This window comes from Pseudorca crassidens, chromosome 4 (genome assembly GCF_039906515.1).
Source record: "Pseudorca crassidens isolate mPseCra1 chromosome 4, mPseCra1.hap1, whole genome shotgun sequence".
NCBI classification, from domain to species: domain Eukaryota; kingdom Metazoa; phylum Chordata; class Mammalia; order Artiodactyla; family Delphinidae; genus Pseudorca; species Pseudorca crassidens.
The window spans coordinates 134,845,147-134,868,197 of NC_090299.1; the positions used below are offsets into that span (position 1 = coordinate 134,845,147).

Below are 23,051 nucleotides of genomic sequence, written 5' to 3' on the forward strand. Positions count from 1 at the left end.
GGACACGGGTTTGAGCTCTGGTTCGGGAGGATCCCACATGCCGTGGAGCAGCTAAGCCTGTGCACCACAACTACTGAAGCCCATGCGCCTAGAGCCCATGCTCTGCAACAAGAGAAGCCACCGCAATGGGAAGCCCATGCACCACAACGAAGAGTAGCCCCTGCTCGCCGCAACTAGAAAAAGCCTGCATGCAGCAACGAAGACCCAATGCAGCCAAAAATTAAAAAAAAAAAAAATTAAACCTACGTTAGACTTTTTTACTCTATCTCTTCTACTTTTTAAATTTTTTCCATTTTTCATCCTTTAATCTCTTTGTTAATCTGTGTGCATATTTTCTTCTGAATTTTCTTCCAATTCTCCAATTTTGTCTTCAGCTCTGTGTAATTGGCTATTAAATGCATTCACTGGGTTTTTAATTTGTTATATCTTTCAATAATAGAATTCCATTTGGTTTTGTTTCCATTCTCTACAATCATTCTTAGTCCTATATTTTAAGTTCCTAAACATATTAATCATAGTATATATGTTTTTTTTCTTTTAGCCACGCCACGTGGCTTGTGGAATCTCAGTTCCCTGACCAGGGATTGAACCCGAGCCACTGCAGTGAAAATGCCGAGCCCTAACCACTGGACTGCCAGGGAATTCCCTAATCGTAGTATTTTGAAGTCTTCATTTCATAATCCCTGTGGGTCCTGTTTCTGTGGTTGCTTCTCTGTCTTGTCATATCGTCTCATACAGCTGATTATGGTTTTCTGTGTGCAGGATACAATATTATAAAATATTGTATAGATATTTTGACGCTCTGGATAGCATTACTTTCTTTTAGAGAGGATTTCTTTTACTTCAGTTAGGCAGCTAGGGCCATTAGTACCCTCAGATCACTACAATCCAGTTGGGACCTGAGATGATTCAGTCCCTGCCAGTTCCAATCTATTTTCAGTTCACTCTGACTCCTAGGGTACAGCACATTAGAATCTCAACAGTAAGACTGAGGTGTTTATCTCTTTCTTGGTGAGCCCAACTCTAGTTTTTCTCCCTTTCCACCCACACCTAGGCCTGTGAACTTGAAAAAGCTCTGTTCACCTTCTTAGCTGCTTTTGGAAGAGACAGATGCCTCCAGCAGAGATGCTACAAGCATCTCCAACCTGTCTTCATCTACTAGAACTTGGCCCTGAAATCCTCACCATTTTGGTAGCTTTCCAGTGCCTTTAAACAGATGTATTTTTTTTGTTTTGGCTCAGCTTTTCTAGTTGTTCTCAGCAGAAGCATGATCAAAACCATCTAGTTCTTCGTTACCAGAAGTGGAACTGAAGAGGACTCTTTTTTTTTTAAACTGAGGTATAGCTGATGTACAATATTATATCAGTTTCAGGTGTACAACATAGTGATTCACAATTTTTAAAGGTTATATTCAATTTATAGTTATTATAAAATATTGGCTATATGCCCTGTGCTGTACAATACATCCTTGTAGCTTATTTTATACATAGTCATTTGTACCTCTTAATCCCCTGCTCCTATCTTACCCCTCGCCCTACTTCTCTCCCCTCTGGTAACCACTAGTTTGTTCTCTATACCTGTGAGTCTGTTTCTTTTTTGTTATATTCACTAGTTTAATTTTTTAGATTCCACATATGAGTGAAATCATACAGTATTTGTCTTTCTCTAACTTATTTCACTGAGTAGTACCCTCCAAGTCCAAACCATGTTGTTGCAAATGGCAAGATTTCATTCTTTTTGTGGCTGAGTAGTATTCCAATGTATATATATGTAACACATCTCCTTTATCCATTCATCCACTGATGGACACTTAGGTTGCAAGGACTCTTTTTATTTAATGTCAAAAATTTTACCCGGTGCTCCCTACCCCCTCTCCATCAAAACACACAGGTAGTAGTTGTACATATATTTAGTCTGTAGATAAAAGAATGTTGACATTAGAATCACAGGACTTGTAATTACTGGTCCTGTCAACTTGGGCAAGTCATTTAACCTCTTATTCTGCTTCCTGTTCACATGCCAGTCACCTTGTAGGCTCTTCAACAGAATGATGAAATGTTAATAACTTCTGCTTAACTCAGAGTGGTTATGCAAATACAATGATGAAAATATTTTAAACTGTATGTTATAAAATATAAGGTCTAAATATGTATTTGAAGGCCCACAGTAGAGACTGGTAAGGGTGAAAGAAAAAATATTACTCTGATATTGAATCTTGGACACTAGAAAATATATTCATCTAAATAGGTCAGAAGAGGAGTTGATTTTGGAAATAAGGAAAAAGTTAGTAAGAAAATAATGATTCACTTAATTTTAATTGTGGAAATGTTCATCAGGTGGTTCTCTGTTACATTTGTTAGTTTCATATATTATTAGGTATTTTTCATATGAGATCATTTCATTCAATCTCCTTCATAAAAATTTAAGTTCCTAGAGAGAGAAGGAAGTTATCTCCTTGGGAATTTATATTACCTCCTCATTTAAAAACAAAACAAAACAAAACGTTTGTACCTACTGATTAATTTGATAAAATTTTTGTCCAGTTTATTGGTAAAATTATTATACAGGACATTGACTGGTTTAAGGATTATTTGTTTGGTCCCTCTAATACCAAACTGTTACTCTTTATGTACATTACTCTAAAAAGTTGTCACTACCAGTACCTTAAGGTCGTAGTACCTTTACCATAATCCAGGCAAACATTTTCTTTAACTTCTATATGAATTCCATGTGAGACATAAAAAAATGTCTTATTGAAAGTCATATGCATGTTTTTTGTTTTTTTTTTTGTGGTACGCTGGCCTCTCACTGTTGTGGCCTCTCCCATTGCAGAGCACAGGCTCAGCGGCCATGGCTCACGGGCCTAGCCGCTCCGTGGCATGTGGGATCCTCCCAGACCGGGGCACGAACCCGTGTCCCCTGCATCGGCAGGCGGACTCTCAACCACTGTGCCACCAGGGAAGCCCTGTTTTATATTTTAAATGTATATGCCTTTCATTTAGATCCTGAAATTTAAGATGGTTTCTATTCCTTCTGAAATTCTTCATTTCTCCTTGTACTTTTTTTTAATTGGAGTATCGTTGATTTACAGTGTTGTTAGTTTCAGGTGTACAGCAAACTGAATCAGTTATACATTTACGTATATCCACTCTTTTCTAGATTCCTTCCCCATATAGGCCATTACAGAGTGCTGAGTAGAGTTCCCTGTGCTATACAGTAGGTCCTTATTAGTTACCTGTTTTATGTATAGTAGTGTGTATATGTCAACCCCAATCTCCCAAGTTATCCCATCCCCCTTCTCCTAGTACTTTAAAAAAATTAATTGTAATGGACACTCAACCGTATCAGTCACTTTATCTTTTGGACTAATAGTTTGTCCCCCCCAGTTTGATTATCTCTAGACTGCTGTACTGTGTTACCAAATGGGTAACTTTAAATTCCCAATAACATCCAGCATCTTTTTTAAGTTTGTACTTCCTCTTGTATCATGGTTTGCTCCTTCTCATTTTAGTCTAGTTTCCCTTATTCCTACATGAATAGAAATTTGGTTATATAGAGCTGTTTGCCTTTCCTACTTTTTTGCCCATTACAATTTTCTGTATTTAACATCCTTTCTAGTTCTACTCCAAAAAAGTACTTTATGTATTTTTAAATTTGGGATCACAAAAATAATGTATTAGCACCCTCCCTTATCCAGTACTTAGACTTTGGCATTCTCAACCTTAGGGAACTTGGAAGTAAGAAAAAAACTGAGCAGCAAGGAAAACAGGTGTTATAACCTTCATTCTGTAGCAGAAATATTGATCTGTTCTTGAGGAATTAAGTGTTTCACAAAGGTGAATTCTCTGTGTAACTGAAGCTTCAATTATTCATCATGGACAGTAAGTTAGTGTAGTTCAAAGGGCTTTGTCTTTACTGGTATGCCGGTAAATTTAACAACTCCCTCCAGGAGGGGGGAAAGTTCTGATTGTAATGTTTGCAAATTTCTCTGGGGTAAATACTCCCACTGTGACCCACTTGAAGCTACTACAGGACATCACTGAACACAGAGTTGGAAAGAGGCGTATACTGTCAAATAATAATACTTCCACCATGTGGACACAATAGACATACTCATAAAAACGTGGATAATAATAAAACAGCAAAATAACTAGGAAATGAGTTTCAAGTATTTATTATTAAGTCCTATATTGGATCTTACTGTAACTTTCAGTTTATACAATTATTTTCTAATAAAGGCTATGTTTAACAGTCAGCTTGCAAAATTCCTAAAAATTTTAAAATTGGCACTCATAAGGCAGCATAAGCCAGCTCTAGCATACTATGGCCTACACTCTTAGTTGTGGAAGTAACAAGGAATAAGCAATATGAGTTGAGGTGGTTCTGCTAGCTAATGATAAAAAACAAATACTCGGATTCATATAGTCAACCCTTAAATTCCACCATCTCACAAAGTAAAGTCCTTCATGCCTTTTTCATATTCCTCCATGTATATATTACCTTGTTATGACTTTACTTTTAAAATCATTTAAGGCTGCTGTACATGTTTAATCTGTGTTGCCTGTAAATAAATAGTGACAAAGGGAACCCAACAAGGAATGGGCAAAAAAATATAGACAGCATAGCACAGGGAGATCACCTCGGTGCTTTGCAATGACCTAGAGGGGTGGGATAGGGAGGATGAGAAGGAGGCTCAAGAGGGAGGGGATATGGGGACATATGTGTGCATATGGCTGATTCGCTTTGGTGTACAACAGCATCTAACACAGTATTGTGAAGCAATTATACTCCAATAAAGATCTATTTTTAAAAAAAAAGCAAAGGGAAAAGGCATAAAAATTAGAAATAAATAAAACTGTCATTATTCACCGATAAAAAATATATAGACAGACATTTCTTCAAAGAAGATACATGGATGGCAAAGCAGCACGTGAAAGGATGCTGAAAAGAAAAATGAAAAAAAAAAGGATGCTGAACATCATTAGTCACTAGGGAAATGCAAACTAAAAGGACAATGAGATACTACTACATTCCTATTAGAATGGCTACGACTGAAGACTAATCATAAGAAGTCAGGAGGAACTGGAACTCTCATACACAGCTGGTAGGAATGTAAAAAGGTACGACCACCTGGGAAAAGAGTTTGGCAGTTTCTTAAAAAGTTAAACATATGCCTACTATATGATCCAGCCATTCCACTTCTAGCTATTTACTCGAGAAATGAAAGCGTTATGTCCATACAGTCATACAACAATGTTCACAGCAGCTGTATTCATAATAGAAACTGCAAACAATCCCAATGTCCACTGACATGTGAATGGATGAAGAAATTGTGGCATATCCATAAAACAAAATACTACTCAGCAATTTTAAAAAAATGAACTATTAAGAGACACAACATAGGTAAATCTCAAAACAATTACACTGAGTGAAAAAAGCCAGACAAGAAAATAGGGCATACTGTATGATTCTTTTTAAATAAAATTCTAGAAAATACTAACTAATCAATGGTGGCAGAAAACACATCAGTGGTTTCCTGTGGATGAGGGGAGAGAGGGATAGGAACAAGAGAAAGTTTACAAAGGAGCACAAGGACACTTGTGGTGATGGATACATTCATTATCTTGATTTTGGTGATAGTTTCATGGGTATATACGTATGTCAACTTATCAAATTGTATACTTTATGTGCAATTTATTGTATGTCAATTATATTTCAATAAAGCTATTTAAAAAACAAAATCTACTGTGGTATGACCAGGAGAAATGAGTAAAAGGTAACTGCTTTGTTCTGGATAACTCAGTTCCATCTTTCAGGGTAAAACTGTATAGGTTCTTTGGGCAACCCTAAGCACACTGCTGTTGTCTTTAGCACATGCCTGCTGTTAGGCCAGATTCTCTTCATCTGAGTGCCTGTCTTTACATTTATCCCTAATAAATTTCATATTATTTGTTTTACATGTGACTATTATTCTTATAACAAGGCTTCAGTATTAATATTCATTAGACCTTTGGTTTTTCAGACTGTGTTTAATGAACACTAGGGGTACCCACAGAACCATCTGAGGTATCCTGAGTGGAAGTGGGGATTGGAGATGGAAGGAAAGTGATAAAGAATCTGAGTGGGCAAGGCTTCAGCTTCCAACCCAGGCAACTTCTTAGTTTTACAGACTTAAGGACTCCTGGGGAAAAAACAAAGTATGAAAACTATGTAAATTTTATCCACAAGCCAAGCTCAGAGCTTGATGCACAGTAGGTGCTCAATAAATATCTGCTAGATGAATCATAATTAAATGTAAAATGCCTCTCACTTCTTTCCACACTCCCTGTCTTTCTCATTTGGCATAAAAACTTTTACTCTGTCATTTGAGTTTCTTGAGATGGGAACATTAAGTTTTGAGAAGAGCTGTTGATCTTACACTTTAAAAAAAGTACCAACATAAGGTACTAAAGTATACCATTTTTTAAAAGCACTGATTTTTATATATATATATATATATATACACACACACATACACACACATAAATATATTCACACATTGATTAGCAATACAAGCCTGTAAGCATGTAGTAACAAATCCTATGGGCATTAAACACACATGTGAAAAGTTCTTAAGGCTAAGGGAAAACAAGTATACAACCACATGGAAAATTGCCCTGACAAATTCATGATCTTCTACCTTAGGCCCTTAACAAGGACTTTCTTTCCTTTCTTTAGTTAGTTCTTCAGCTTCCCTCTTCAGTGATTCCACATTTACTTCCTTTTCTCATGCCCAACTCATTGTCATCCATAGCACTCCTTCCTATTTTACTAAGAAAGGTGAGAACATTGAGTATTAATGGTCAACCTCCTGCCTCCTCCCACCTAGAATTTATCTTCATTTTTACCCATTCTAATCTTCCCTCTAGTCCCTGGTAAGTTTACCCCTTGTACAAAATCAAATACTTTTTGACCTACAGTCACATCTTGTGAAGAAACTGGCTCCATTGATTGATATCTCTATTCTGTATCTCATCTCTGTCATGACTCCTGCTAGACTATAAACATACTCAAATCTCTCCCATTCTAAAAAAAAGTATCTCCGTTGAGTTCCTTTAAGCTAATACCCTACCTTCTAATTTCTTATCATAGCCAAGCTCTCCATTTTTTTCTCTTTCCATTCACTCCTGGACCTACTTAAACTGTCAAAACCACTTCACTCAGTGACAGATGACTCAATAACAAATCTTAGTTGACAAATTTCTAATCCCTAGTATATTTGAACCTACTATACCATTTGACGCTTGATATTTTCAGTAGGTGGTCAAATATTTTTTGGATGCGTAAAGTCGGAATCAATGGAGGAGTCACAAGGTCAGACTCAACAAATTCAACTTTAGGTATATGACAAAGGATTTTTATAACCTCTACATCAGTGTTTCTCAAACTAGAATCTTTGAATTCTTTACCAGATATTTTTCCTCATGTTGATTTATTTCATTAATCTATAGTAATTAATATAGTCCAGATCACCTTGATTCCCACTTACAACTAAGCACTGCCATGTGATTCCAGAGCCTGTGTTGTGTTTAGGTTGATGACCTTGTTGGCACCATGTAACAGTACTTTGTCTTAGGCAAATGAGAACAGAAATAGATAACAATTGCTTATTTCTGGCCATGTGAAAGCTAAATGACATCAGTGAAAGAATGAACAAAGGTCTCCTAAAGGTTCTGTAGAGAAGGCTGGTCATTACATATGGAACACAGCAGTTAGTATAGACGTGCCAAATTTAAAAGTACCTAAACTGCAGTAGTCAGCTCTGTATTTGTTTCAAGAGGCAATTTGTAAAAAATAAAATAAAAATCAAGTAGCACACAGATATTAATTTTATTAGTTTACATTTTTCCACATTTAATATATAAACTTTAGTTTCATAGTTCTTTAAGAGTTAAGAGCTTAAGGAGTTTATACCAAGTTTATAAGTATATTTTGCTTTATTTTTTTGCAATTTTATTATAGTTTATCGTCATGTTGTGTGTGTGTGTGTGTCTGTGTGCATATATATGATTTTATTATAACATTCTGATAAATAACTGGAGGGGTAGCCTCAAAAAATTTTTTTTCTTAAGGTCAGCTCTACCCATTAAATACACTAAATATACCTCCTGTATTATGGGTCTTTAGTGCAATTACTGCAACTATTTTAGGTCTTTCTCACAATCACAACTCATCCAGATTATTTCAGTAGCATCTCAAGTGGTCTCTTTACCTCTACATACACTTCTGTTACATCTTCCACATTGCTATCATAGTTATCTTTTCATGATTAAAATCTGATCATGACTTTATGCTAAAAATTCAATTCGCTCATCCCATACCCTTCAGAATAAAATCTGAGCTCATTAACATGGCTTGTTAATAAGGCCCTCAAGATATCCAGCCTTGTCTTTCAATATTTTGTCTCTTTTCTCATTCATCCCCCCCACCCCCTACACACACACACCCCACCACCACCACCACCACCACCACCACCACCACCACTACTACTACTACTACTACTACTACTACAGCCAAAGTACCTTCTAAAGTTCCAAAGTACCTTGGAAACTTACTTTCCAAAGTAAGTTTTGGAAACTTGTTATTTCTAAAACTTACCTGGTCAAGTTCTCTGAAACTGTGCATGTTGTTCTGCCTAGGAGCATTTCTCCCTTTTCTTTTTCCTGGTATGCCCTTTTTTTCATTTGTTTAAATACAACTCCCTTTTGCAGATAACCCCCCCCCCCCACTGGTGAACTGGGCACATTAATATTACTCTATGTATGCATTTATGTCACTGAACACACTCTATGGTGACTGTCTGATACTTAATGGTCTCCCCAGTTAAAAATTTTTCCTCAAGGTGACATCTGACTTTCATCTATGTATCTTCAGCATCTAGCTCAGTGCCTAGCACATACTAAGCATTCAATATTTTTTTAAAAATGAACACTTAAAAAGATGGGAGTGATTATATCAACAGATCTCTACTACATTAACATCCTTCGGCCTAAACCTGAAGACACCGCTTAGCCTAGTCAGACCTAAATATTGTTGACTGACACACTGTATAACTTTCCTTAACTTACATCAAAAGCAGTCCCATAATGTAAATACACGTTTTTTTAAACTGTAAATAAGGAAGTTTTTCAGAAGGCAAAATGAACTATTATATATATGAACATGTTACAGTGACTAGATTTTAAGCCAGCAAGTACAAAAAAGGCAACTAAGTTATGTAAAACTGAACCACCATAAGGGTGGTACCCTGAATTCTGTTCTCTAAAGTAGGAGACCTTGTAGTAGTTGAGTAAAGAGGAAGAAAAAAAGGATTCCTCTTCACTTCCAGTTCCCCCAAGGACAGTCCACCTTTGACATTTTCCTTCCCACTTATTTCTGCACACCTCTCCATCTAGTCTCCAATGTCCTTACCTTGCCTTTTGTCCCTACTTACAGCCCTGTCTGAGCCAGGGGTACGCATTTAGCCCTACCCCTAAAATGCTCCAGGGTAATCTTCCCTTTCTCTCCATTAGTGCAGAATAGAAAGAAGGAAAACAAGACAAAGCTAAATTCACACAAATCTGCAAATATCTACTTACATCAACTCTTGGCCTTTTTGTCTAAATTACTGTTGGAGAATTGAATTTCAAGTATTGTAGCACCCAGGGTTCTATTTTGAATAGGTCTTTTTATAAGATGCGGAATCCGTATCATACTGTTCTTACTGGGTATATATAATAAAGCCCATTCACTTAATCATTAACTTTGAGATTTAATATGTTTTGATGATGGGATATCGCTGAAACTGTCACACTTCTTCAACACCAAATGAGCCAAATTCTTAAAATTTTTTTTAGATGTAGTGGAATGTTTCTTAGTAAGTTTCATTCTTTCTTATGTGCCATGTGCTAAAATCAGTACTTCTTGCAATGAAAAAAATCAACAGGTACTAGATAGTATTAAAAACTAAAAGCCTCACATAAGTTGCTCCATTAAGCCACTTAGATACTATATAGATCTGATTCTTTAGAACCACTGTGTACAACATTCCTATAATCACACCTAACTTAAAATTCTCTAATAGAAGAATTTTAAATTTATCATCACTATCTTACTAAAGAATTCTCACCTACATTTAAATAATCAAATTCAATATGGGTAAAATAATGATCATTTCTGGTCTAAATCACACCACACCTCTGTTTACTTTAGACTTTTTAGATTGTTACTGAAACAAGAAAGATTATAATTATTGTTGGTAAGTAATTTTAATTTGAATTCCTTACTTTTAGTTAAGTACTTTTAAAGTTAATTCATATTTCGGGACCCAAAAAATAGAGGCCAACCCAGTGGCTCAGCCCACACCACAAATCTAAATCTACGTCAGCCTGCAATTACATGACACACCTGTCAAGGAAATCTAACATATACCAATCACAATCCTCCAACTCAGCTTAACTATTAACTAGCTCACCTGACCCTAGAAAACAGGACCTGCTGGCCTTACAAGGAAATCCCCGACCTCCTAGGCAGTCATGCCCTGTTTTGGCACTGAAGCTTCTAAGGCTCTAAAACTCACGCTTGCCCAAAATCCCTGGGGAAGGGAAAGAGTGTTGCACTGATTATGAGACACTGTACAACCTCAATCCACAGATTGTTTTCCCTTGAATAAAGGGCATCAAACTCATTACTAAATTGTTTTAGTTTTGTCATTTGACAGCACCTAACCCTCAAATTCCTTATATAGATGATCTACCCCCAATTTTCAAACTACTTGATTTTTATTGGAAATTTTAAAGAAATTTTTCTATATTTAGAGTATGCCAAAATCAGATGTATTCTATTTCTGATCATAATCATGAACTTTAATTTTCAATAAAATATAATGCTTTTTTTTTGGCCCAGCCACGTGGCATGCAGGGTGCGGATCTTAGTTCCCCAACCAGGAATGGAACCCTCGTCCCCTGCTTTGGGAGCATGGAGTCTTAACCACTGGACTGCCAGGGAAGTCCCAATATAATGCTGTTTAAAATTAATTTTAATCACTATGTTTTACAAAGCAAATAACATTGATGAAAATATCTCCAAATTTAAGACTAACTGACAGCAAATGCTTATTATGTTAAAACCAAATCTAAATTACATTGTTGTTTGTACTGAAGGAAAAACCTTGCTGGATGTAAATTTTTTACATTTTAAAAGGATGAAAAAAAAAAGGATGCCATCTTATCATCAGTAACCAGAAAAGTATGAGATATTGAAAATATTTAGTAGTAAGTTTCCAGGCTGATCTCACATTTTAATTCTAATTCATTAGTTTTTTTAAATCTAGGGCTTCCCTGGTGGCCCAGTGGTTGAGGGTCCACCTCCCAATGCAGGGGACAGGGTTTCGACCCCTGGTCCAGGAGGATCCCACACGCCGCGGAGCGGCTGGGCCCGTGTGCCACAATTACGGAGCCCATGCGCCCCCGGGGGGTGGGGGGAAGGGGGAGGAGGGAAGGAGGGGGAGAGGGAGGGGGCCGGGGCCGCCGCCATGAGAGGTCCGCGCACCGTGGCAGAGAGTGGCCCCCCCGCTCACCGCAACTGGAGGGAGCCCACGCGCAGCAACGAAGACCCAACGCAGCCAAAAATGAAATAAATTTATTTTTAAAAAATCTACATTGCGATAATTCACATACCATCAAATTCACTCTTTTAAAGTGTACAGTTAAGTGGATTTTAGAATATTCACAGAGTTGTGTAATCAACACCTTTATCCAACTTAAGAACATTTCATCACCTTCCCCCCAAAAAGACCACATACTCATTAGCAGTCACTCCCCATTTTCCCTGCCCCTAGTCGCGGGTAACCAGTAATCTACTAGTCATTTCATATGAATGGAATCATACAGTACGTGGCCTTTTGTGTCTGGCTTTTTTCACTTAGCAGAATATTTTCAAGCTTCAAGATACATGTTGCAGCAGTATCAGTGTTTTGTTCTTTCTTATTAACCAATACTATTCCATCATATGGATATACCACATTTTATTTATCCATTTATTAGCTGATGGACATTTGGGTTGTTTCTACTTTTTGGCTATTATGAATAATACTCTGAACATTCATGTATACAAGTTTTTACATTGAAAATGCTCAAATTTATTTTTAGCTTTAACATTTGGGCGTGGTTCATTATGTGCCAAAAACCACCTCAAGGTCAAAATGGTGTTCTCAGTATGAAATAAAGTAGTTTCCTAAACCACACTCACTTGTCTTGATCATTAAAATGAAATTCTGAAGTGGTAAGGTATAGAGACTAATTTGATTTTTTTTTTCTTTTATTTTTGCAGTACACGGGCCTCTCACTGTTGTGGCCTCTCCCGTTGCGGAGCACAGGCTCCGGACGCACAGGCTCAGCGGCCATGGCTCACGGGCCTAGCTGCTCTGCGGCATGTGGGATCTTCCCGGACGGGGGCACGAACCCGTGTCCCCTACATCGGCAGGCGGACTCTCAACCACTGCGCCACCAGGGAAGCCCAACTAATTTGATTTTTATGCAAATAATATGAAAAATGTTTGGTTGAGTTGGGTTCCATATTTCCTATTCCAAGTGAATTTGTAAACATGCATTTTGTATATTCATAGTTTTATATTAAATCTGGACCGTAGCATTTATAATGTAATTAAGTTAATAAAATGGCATAAACTGTGTTAGAGCCAGTGTCCTTAGCAAGTTATAAAATTCTGTAACAACGTAAGTCATAATGGCCATCATTAAAAAGTCTACAAATAGCAAATGCTGGAGAGGGTGTGGAGAAAAGGGGAACCCTCCTACACTGTTGGTGGGAATGTAAATTGGTGCAGCCACTGGAAAACAGTATGGAGGTTCCTTAAAAAGCTAAAGTAGAGCTGCCATATGATCCAGCAATCCCACTACTGTGCATATACCCAGGGAAAACTATAATTTGAAAAGATACATACACCCCAGTGTTCACAGCAGCAGTATTTACAATAGCCAATATATGGAAGCAACCTAAATGTCCATCGACAGATGAATGGATAAAGAAGATGTGGTATATACACACAATGGAATACTACTCAGCCATTAAAAAGAATGAAATAATGCCATTTGAAGCAACATGGATGGACCCAGAGATTATCATACTAAGTGAAGTAAGAAAGAGAAAGACAAATACCATATGATATCACTTATATGTAGAATCTAAAATATGACGCAAATGAAGTTATTTACAAAACAGAAACACAGACACAGAAAACAAACTTATGGTTACCAAAGGGGAAAGGTGGTGGGGGAGGGATAAATTAGGAGTTTGGGATTAGCAGACAGACTACTATATACGAAATAGATAAAGAACAAGTTCCTACCGTACAGCACAGGGAACTATATTCAATATCCTGAAATAAACCGTAATGAAAAGGAGTGTGTATATAGATGTATAACTGAATCACTTTGCTGTACACCAGAAACTAACACAACACTGTAAATCAACTATACTTCAATAAGAAGAAAAAATTCTGTGACAAAGATCTAAAAATATAGCCGTAATATTAATAACGTAAGTATATGTACTAGTCTACGCTAACAATGTTTATTCACAAGTACGTTTTAATTAACCCCTGTACTCACATTACAATAATGTAGCTTCACTGATGCATTCATATAATATTAGGACTTCATAATTTGGATTAGTTATTCCATTGCCACTTTTATGCTAATTTTCTTCATTCTTTATATTCTTCAGTTTTATGCCACTTCATGCAAGAAAATCTGACCTACCATAATTAGAAAGACTTCAATACAATATTCATTAAGAAGGAAGGGACTGGTTTAGCTATTTCTTCAACATTTTTGCACCTTTTTAACTTCTGAATGTTTCTTTCAATATATAAAACCATAGTCTTTTTTAGCATACTGCACACTGCTATATAAAAAAATGATTATTTTCCTTTCTTTTTTTCAGATGGGGACGTTGCTATCATCGTAATTCAAATAGGTCAAATGCAACTGTAAAGTGAGTTCTCTATAATACCAGACATGTGAATAGTGTTTTAAAGTTTGAGCTGATCCTAAACTGCCTCTTAAAACATCAAAATACTTCTAGGCCATGGTCGTTTTAATTTTAACCTTAGCAAAACTGAGTAGAAATGTAAGTATGCTAGTGTAAATACAAACAAATAGAAAGCATAGTCAACCAATAAATTCACTTCAGTGCCAAATAAAAATAAATTTGGGATTTCATAATCACTTGCCTCCATTAAGCATAGATAATCTAGAACTTCATATATTAGGATTTATTTACATGCAATAATTTCTTCCATACAACCCTGACAGTGGTCAATATAAAAAATACAGTAGCACCATTATAAAACAAATGTTTAATTTCAGATATGAAAGTATGTTTGTAGGGCAGGAAAAGGCATGAGTGGATTTCTTCATCTTCTAAGCAAAATTCCATTACAACAAAAATTTCTGTAAAACAAACTATTTTCTAGACCCAACTGGTAGCCCACTTTTTTTTTTTTTTTTTTGGTACGCAGGCCTCTCACTGTTGTGGCCTCTCCCGTTGCGGAGCACAGGCTCCGGACGCGCAGGCTCAGCGGCCATGGCTCACGGGCCCAGCCGCTCCGCGGCATGTGGGATCTTCCCAGACCGGGGCACGAACCCGTGTTCCCTGCATCGGCAGGCGGACGCTCAACCACTGCGCCACCAGGGAAGCCCTAGCCCACTTATTTTAAAGGTAGTGTTGGATATAAGCAATACCACAGCAAAGGAAGAATTTAGAAAATTCCTTTTATAACATAACATTGTAAATCAACTACACTTCAATAAAATTTTTTTTAATTCCTTTTAGACACTGGGTGAAAATATTTTGAGGCAGTGAATATGTATTTGTTATACTAGTGGGCAAATTAAAGTCGGCTAACAGTCGAAGGGTAAAAAAAATAAACACCTTAGTAAAGAGTGAGAGCTTTTCAACTATATTTCAATTAAAAAAAAAGAGTGAGAGCTTTGAGGTCAGACTGCCTAGGTTTAAATCCTGGCTGTACTACTTAGTAATTGTAAGACCTTGAATGTTTCATCTGTGTAATGGGGATTAAAGGGCCCAGCACACAGTACATCAAATAACAATTATTAACACTTGTTATTTAGAATTTTAAATACACAGTATTTTAATTTCTTTCATCTTTGGTTATTATTTTCATTTTGTAATTCTTCCAGCATGTCTTATTTGTAAAGGCATTTACGAATAAGTAAGAGTGATACAGTAAAACCTAAGTTATCCAAAATGCTTGGGAAATGAATCACTCTGGATAGGTAAATTTTCTATAGGGTACCTTTTTTTTTTTTAGATGTTGGGGGTAGTAGTTTATTATAGGGTACCTTTATAGGTATCCAAAAAAAAAAAGAAATCAACAAATGGGATAAATTTATTTCCTACCCTATTACACACTTCCATGCCTTCTTAACAACAGTATACTAGTGGTAAACTTTTTCTTAATAAATCACTATTATTATGAATATCAATTATATTTCCATGTTAAAATGTCACAATCCAAAGCTTACCAACAGTAATATGCCTACTTGATTCCACCTAAGGTTTTTTAACATTAAGTCCATGAATAGAATTCAGGGGGTGTGTGAAATTGAATGGGAAAAAAAAAATTACATCTTTATTTTTACTAATCTCTAACTGAAAATTAGCATTTCCTTCAATTATGACTGAAAGCACCAAAGAGCTGCACCTATGTCTGTATCTCCAATAGGAATCACAGATCCTTTATATCACATTACAACTGTTGCAAACTCTGGAAATTTTATGTTCATCATTATTTCAAAAATTTGGTCTTTATTAGACCCAACACTAGATCTTACAGTGTTAATAAAGCCCATATATTCCTATATCAAAAGTTTGTTTTTCTTGAATATTTTGAGCTTGTTTCAATTTTTTTTCTTTTGTAATGCTATGAATTTTATTTTATACATTTAAAAGCATAATTCTGAGAAGAGTCCATGGCTTCATCAGCCTGCTAATGTGGTTTGTGGCTCAAAAACAGTTAAGAACGCTGACCTCAAATTTGTCTCACTCTTCTGTGCTCTGTTAATTCAGAGCATTGATGTGGTCCATTATATTTTCATACCAAAGCTTGTTTAGATTAGGGTAGTACAAATTAGCTTCTCTAGGGCTTTTCTTCATGGACCTCCTGGATTTTGTGAGTTCCCTCTGAGTAGGTAGGAATGTTTCCTACCTTTTTTTTTTTTTTGCGGTACGTGGGCCTTTCACTGCTGTGGCCTCTCCCGTTGCGGAGCACAGGCTCCGGACGCGCAGGCTCAGTGGCCATGGCTCACGGGCCCAGCCGCTCCGCGGCATGCGGGATCTTCCCGGACCGGGGCACGAACCCGCATCCCCTGCATCGGCAGGCAGACTCTCAACCACTGCGCCACCAGGGAAGCCCTCCTACCATTCTTATACTTGGCTTTTGAAAGAGCAAAACAAATAGAGGGAGAAATAAGTCAAATAAAATTAGCTTCGGATAGTATTGAAAGTAGAAATCTAAAACATCCTACCCTCCCACTTTCTAAATTAAGAGACAATAAATACTCCATTCAATAAATACTCTGATATTAACTGCATGGGTTCAAATTCTACTTCTGCTATTTATCAGCTTTGTGACCGTGGGACAGTAACTTAATCTCTCTGTGCATCAATTTCTTTATTTGTGAAAAGAGGTTAATAAGCACTGTACCTGGTACATTATAAATGTTCCATAAATATTACTTATATTTATTATTATTCTTATAGATTTGTTTCACACTATGGCCAGCTAATGTTTGACTGACTAATAACTTACATTTATACAGTACTGTAGTCTACAGTGCCCGTTTACATGCATTATGACATCTGAAGCATATGATAACCCTGAGAAAGGACAGCTATTATTATACCTACTTTAGTGTTTAAGAAACTAGGTAACCACACCGATATCACACAAATGGGAAGCAATGGAACAAGAACTCAAACCTGCATTTCTTCTTTCACTCCAATTGTCTAATCCTGTGTTTCTACTGTATTAGACTGGTTAAAAGAGAGAACAAAAGGAAGCTTATTTAGGAAAAAAGGAGGGGGCAGAGGTGTCCAGCAGGCCATGAGGTGAGCACTTTGGTGCTCTGGTACTCACAGGGTGGTCCTCTGAGTAATCTGTATCTTGTTAGAATTACAGAATCTCAGGCGCCACCCCTGGCCTACTAAATCAAAATCAGCATTTCGAACACATCCTAGGTGATTCCAAGATACTAGTTTGAGAAGAACTGTTCCACTAATTGCTGTAGTGATGCTGTTATGGTCACTTGAATAATACAAATTTACCACAGGCTTAATAAGTTTTTATTAAGTAATATTTTATAGTAGGAGGAAATAGCTTCCTGCTTTCCCTTAAAAGTCAAGTATATTTAAAAAACAAATTTATATTTCCATTTAATTCTTAAAGATCTCTACTCTCTTAAGTGGGGTCATTAAGGAACGTTAGAAAACCATAAGCAGGTCAGTTCTTACTTTCCAATGCCCTATAAAATTAATCTTACTACCCTGTGCCCTAAGTATGATATACCAGAAAGCAAAATCACCTCTCCATCCTTTTCACCGGCAGAATAAAACCCCGTATTTCTCTCCCTGGATATTTCAGTAAGTACTGAGTTTTTCGGACCCCAAACTCTTATTTCTTGAATGAGTTTTGCAACTTTCTGGCTCTAGGAATTGAAACACAGCAACAGAAGAAAAAGGTATTAAACCTACTCCCATACCTAAACCTTAGCGATGGTGATCGTTGATTACAGAGGCAAGTAAACAGCCCGTCCCAATCTCCCTACCCTCCCTCCTAATCAATTCACAGTTGAGCTTGATTTCTAGGCTGCTCTAATTCTGGGGTCTAGTCAATGGTCACTCTGTTCTCAGGGCTGACCCTCTAGGCCCTAGGGTCAGAATAGCACTAGGATTCCGCACGTGGGAGCGCTGATCAGCTGCCTGCCCGGTTCTATTTGAAATAACTGTTCCCATTTTGAGGGGCGACTCCTCCCACAGGTTAACCAGCCCAGGCCGGCAGGCGAGCCAATATCGCTCACCTGCTGCACCGGAAACTTCAAAAGCCCGAGTCAACGTAGACTAAAGGTATCCGGTAATTAACCCATAGTACCTCCCACAGCACATTCCTGACTGAGCGCCTGACAGAGGGATGTGTCGGCTCGCGCTCTTACCAGTGCGGGAAACTCCATTTTCTCTCCCTCCCACCAATATAAGCATTCAGGGGCGGTGCTTCCCGGCCACGGCCCGCCCCAGGTCGATCCGGTGCCCCATTGCATCTCGCGAGAATTTGTGGATTTGGGGGCGGGACCCTATCAGGAAGAGGGCACAAAACTGCCCTTAAGTCATTGCAGCGCTACAGCTCCTGTTAGCCAGCCACGAGATTCTCGCGAGATTCGCCTCCTCAATACCAAGTGAGGAAATTGGGGGACGCTGTCGGGAGGGGCATGGGGCTCGACCGCGCAGCTGCCGCTTCCATTACCTTCCTCCCATGGTCTCCTTCCGGTTCTCGATGCTTCTCTGAGTCTAAGGGTTTCCGCCGCTCGTCTACCCTTCCCCCCAGCCCATGACCTGCCTCCGGCCCCCGCCCTCCCAGTCCAACCTCCGATCTGTTTAGTAAGAAGGTGCTGTTCCGAAAAGGAGAAGGGGGTTGGCACAGATACGCTCGGCCCAGGACCTGGGGAGCAAGCCGTCCTCTTTCGCCCTTAGATTCGCGCCGCGCTCGCGACGGCGGCGTTGGCGGACTGATACGCGGCGGTGAAGAGGCAGGAGGAGGGGGGAGGGGCGGAGCGTGGCAGCTGGCAGTAGTTCCGTCAGAGCGGACATCTTGTGGCTGTGTCGTGCGCGTGAGCCCCGTAGGGCCGGGGAGGCACCAGCTGCCGCGCGGGGAGGAGGCCGAGGCCGCAGCTTGAGGGAGGCCCCGGCCCCTCTGTACGCGTGGGTGTGGACGGCTAGGGGAAGGGAAGGGAGGCCGGCCCAGTGGCCGGCCGGGTAAGGAGGGAAATACAGGCCCTCGGTGGCTTGAGTGACCAGCCTGTTGGGTGGGGTAGGGTGGGAAGGCTGGGGACGCCGGGGCCTCTCCCGTTTAAGGGGGAGGGGGAATGGGCGCGTCCTCGCACCTAAGCCGGAGCCTCAGGGGCAGCTCGGGCGCGTGGTGGCGGTGGCTGGGCGGGCGGGAGCGCGCGGGAGCGCGCTGGAAGGCGGAGTGTATGGTGGCGTCAGGGCCGACACAGCATAGCTCTAGCTGCGGGGACAGCGGTACACATCCAGCCTCTGATTTATTTCCTTCCCCTCCCCGGCCGCACTTTTGAGCAGCGGCCGAAAGAAGCCGGGCGTCAGTCCGGAGTCTCCTGTTCTCCCCTCCCCCCTTGCCTTTCTTTGCCCTAGTGACGCCGGCGTAGCGCCGACTAGGCCCCGGCTCCTCCTCTGCTGGGCCCCGGACCCTGCCCCGCACCCACCCCTTTCTCCTACGCCTCTTCCTTTCCCACCCGGGTCTCTTCCTTTCGAGAGGCCGGGAAGTCACAGTTGGAGCCACCCCTCCGCTCTTCCCGGCACCCTCGCCCCCTCTTCGGGCCGAAGCTCGGCATAGAGGCTGTCGGTGGCTCTGCCGCCCCACCCACCCCGGATCGCGACCGTTTTTGAGGGACTTGGACTCGTCAGGGTCTCTGCGGGGCCTGTGCGAGTGCTGATCTGCTCCGTTTTTGCAAAAGGCGCCTGTGTCTGGCAGAGCCGGTGTGAGACCAAGAGACAATCCTTCCCAGCCGCCGGGATAATCAAGAGTTTTGGCCGGAACTTTGAACACACACCGAGATAGTGAGGAGCCAGACGAAAAGCACAGACTATGGCGCTGAAACGGATTAATAAGGTAACCCATGGGGCGGAGGGAATGGGGGCGTGAGAGAAAAGGAAGGCCCAGCCGGGAGGGAGAGCCTTGGCATTGGGGGGGGCGTATAATTTCGGAAAGACTCTTCCTTGGGTCACTTCGTCCATTGGGGGATGGGGAACGCGGCTGTACTTTAAGAAGAAGCGAGGGGGAAAACTCAGGAACAGAGCACTTGCGGCAAGTGAGGTGTTATCTTGAGCGTGTTTCAATGGAATCGGTGCAAATTAGCGATGAGGGAGAGTGGTGATTGCAGGCGCCTCGATTCTTCGAGAAGAAGAGTTTAGTCCCTCTTCGGAATTGCCGGGAGACGCTCCCGCAAATGTCACGGCGCTTCCTATTCTCGGGGCTTGGAAACTTATTTTAGTTGTAAGATCAAGGCTCCAGGCCTTCTGGAAGAAGAGACGGGGGAAGCTCAGAGGAGAGAAGACCTAAGAAATGCGGCGAGTCCCGAACGGGATTAAGGGGTCGGGGTAGAAGTCTCACCGGCTGAAGAGTAGTGAATGGGCCTGGCCAGAAACTGCTCGACTCTGGGCAGCTTGCACAGGAGTAAGTGGGGCTGGGAGGAGGTGGGCTGACACAGTGTTGCCGCTTTCTGTGTTTTGTAGTTGCGGCTTTTCACCCGAAACTGTTCATCATGAGGCGCGCCGGGAACTGATGGAAAGCCCTTCTGGAAGCTCCGTTTTGCTTTGGCGGGGGAGGGGGGGAGAGTGTGGTGGCAGCGAGAGGAGGGTAGGTGTACCTATGTCTGCCTCAGTCCGTTTCATAGCAGCCTCCGGGGAAATTGTTAAGCTATTTAAAACGAGGTTTGATGGTACACTGTGGATCCGTGTTGGAAAAAATAGGGTTTTTCGAGGCTCGGTGGGTGAGCGGAACCTCCACCTCCGGTGGTTTAGTCTCATTTTCTTGCTCTAACTTCTATCCCGCATTTTAAGATGGCGGCTGCTTTAAGTGGTTCAGGCTCTTTCCGGCATCTCCTTTCGTAATAATATGAAATAATATTCTTTGTTAAATGTTAACTTTTACATCAGGTTGTACACTGCCCTAAGATCTTCTGCTCGAGACTTATCTATATTCAGACTCTCAGACTGTATTTCCCTTTTTTGTAACTTGTGTGTGATGTGTTTGGTTCTTGCACAATCGAGGAGGGTGGAGTATTTACAGCTAACTTGAAAAAAATGCCATGGAATAAATTCAGCCTTACTAAAACTAGGAAATAGAGGAGGTTGTGGATTACAAACTTTGGTTTTGATAGGTTGCTTTTTAAATAGTTTACATGGACGGAATGGCAAGGACTTGGCTTTACTAAAAATAGACCTGATGCTGCTTAATTTTACATTTATTTAACGTGTGACTTTGGAACTTATTTGGCAAAACTGGTATCTTATGAATGATGAAAGTTTAGATTCAAAGTATTGATGTTGAAATGGTAAATTTTGATTTAGGCCATCACTGCATTGTCTCTGGGGGCTTATGTGAAATACAAACTTCAGTCTTTGTATTTTTGAGACCATGGAAAAAGAGAGGAGTTTAGGAGTTAAGGCTTAAAGTACAAAGGATTATTAAACATCTCTTTCTATGACCACTTTGAAGGCCAGCAACACACTGGAGAAGCATAGTTATATTTTGCAATATAGTTGAACGTAGTATTCAGTACAAATCAAAACCTTTTATCTATAGGAATTAATTCGGGCCACTAAGATGTGGAATAATTTAAAATCCATAGATTTTTATGCACGTGGAACAGAACACTTTAAAGGAAGGTCTCATTGATTTTTTTTCTTTTACAGGTGATACCCAGCTGCTGTGACACCACTTTAATGATTTAAAAGCTCTAGAGAGGCAGTATAATGGTTAGGAGTGTGAACTTCGGGGCAGAAATGCTCCAGTTAGAATTCTAGGGCTCGGCAAATTTACTTGTGTGCCTCTATAAAATGAATATTTGTTGTGTATGACCTATAAATAATTGAGTGTTTCGTGTGTACCAGGCACTATTCTAGACACTAGGGTTGCAGCAGTGAGCAAAACAAATTTAAGAGTCCAAGATTTTTCTTAAGGATTAAATAAGTTAATGTGTGGCTTTAAACAGGCCCCTAGCACAAGGCACTCAATTTATTACTGCAACTTTAATTTTCAAGAGCTTTTATTAAAGAACTTTACGAGTCTAGTACTCTTCATCAATACCAGATTGTCTCCTTTTGTAAATACTTTGAAGATCTGTGTAATACAGAAACTTGACGTAACACTCTCCAAACTGGAAAAAAACAGTGTTGATGTGGGACATTTTTGATTCAACCTGTAGAAAAGTTTTGTTGTGCATGTGGTTTGGTCTTCAGCTGTCACTGTCAGAATCATATGGTCAAACTTTAAAAAAAAAAAAGTCCCAGATTCAAACAGTTTTAGCAAGTGGACAACTCTGATGGGAGATGCTCTTTATTTTAGGCACCTCTCTTTTATTTTTAATTTATTCTTGTCTGCAGCTCCCCAGATTCTGAATGTTAAGATATATCTGTTCCTCACTGATCATTTTATTGGAATGCTTATTGTTGGAATATTTTTAATCAATAGCAGTTCATTTGATTAAGCTTTTAAATTTGTTTTCTTTCTAAAGCTTATGTTGTAGTTTTTTTGAATATTTCTTAGACCAAGCAGCCTGATCAAACAGCCCTATTCTTTTTTTTTCCCCCCCTTGTATTCTTTATTTGGACAAGCTGTGGTCTTATAAGGCTGTCAACAAGAATAAAATATGTGAACTCCCTAGTTGGTTGGTGGTGTTTGGGAGCCAGAGGCAGTTTTACTACTCTGATCAAACAGAATGACCACAGTGCATGTATTTTGGGGATGTTTAAAGAGAACTTTACATAAAATGTAATATGAACCAAACCTGAAAGAATAGCTCATGCTTTGAGTGTTTGCAATGTGTCAGAACTGTTTGAAGCACTTGAATTAACTCTTATGACACCCCCAAGGAAGTAGGTATAATTAATATCTCCATTCTAAAATTAGAAACCTAAGGCACAGAGAGGTTTAAAAAAAAAAGGGGGTCCTCATATCATGGCAGAGTTGGGATTAGGAC

General features: G+C 39.6%; 1 protein-coding gene and 1 long non-coding RNA gene across 12 annotated transcripts in view; one reads left to right on the top strand and one right to left on the bottom strand.

The window, feature by feature from the left end:
• Window positions 1-23,051, top strand: part of UBE2D3 (ubiquitin conjugating enzyme E2 D3) — a 70,486-nt gene that overhangs the window by 23,284 nt on the left and 24,151 nt on the right. For 4 of the 11 annotated variants that reach the window (XM_067736836.1, XM_067736843.1, XM_067736847.1 and 1 more), the window contains exons 1-2: window positions 18,873-19,026; window positions 19,806-19,960. The exons of 1 other annotated variant lie outside the window; for it this stretch is intronic. In XM_067736836.1, coding sequence (XP_067592937.1) covers window positions 19,937-19,960 — 24 coding nt within the window. In that variant the 5' untranslated portion in view covers window positions 18,873-19,026; window positions 19,806-19,936. 6 more of the 11 variants (XM_067736837.1, XM_067736838.1, XM_067736839.1 and 3 more) reach the window with 6 other exon arrangements.
• LOC137223991 (uncharacterized) lies at window positions 14,381-18,289 on the bottom strand. Its single transcript, XR_010943169.1, has 3 exons — window positions 17,643-18,289; window positions 17,041-17,094; window positions 14,381-16,495 (listed from the first exon to the last, which is right to left on the bottom strand). It is a non-coding gene; the product is annotated as an uncharacterized lncRNA (long non-coding RNA).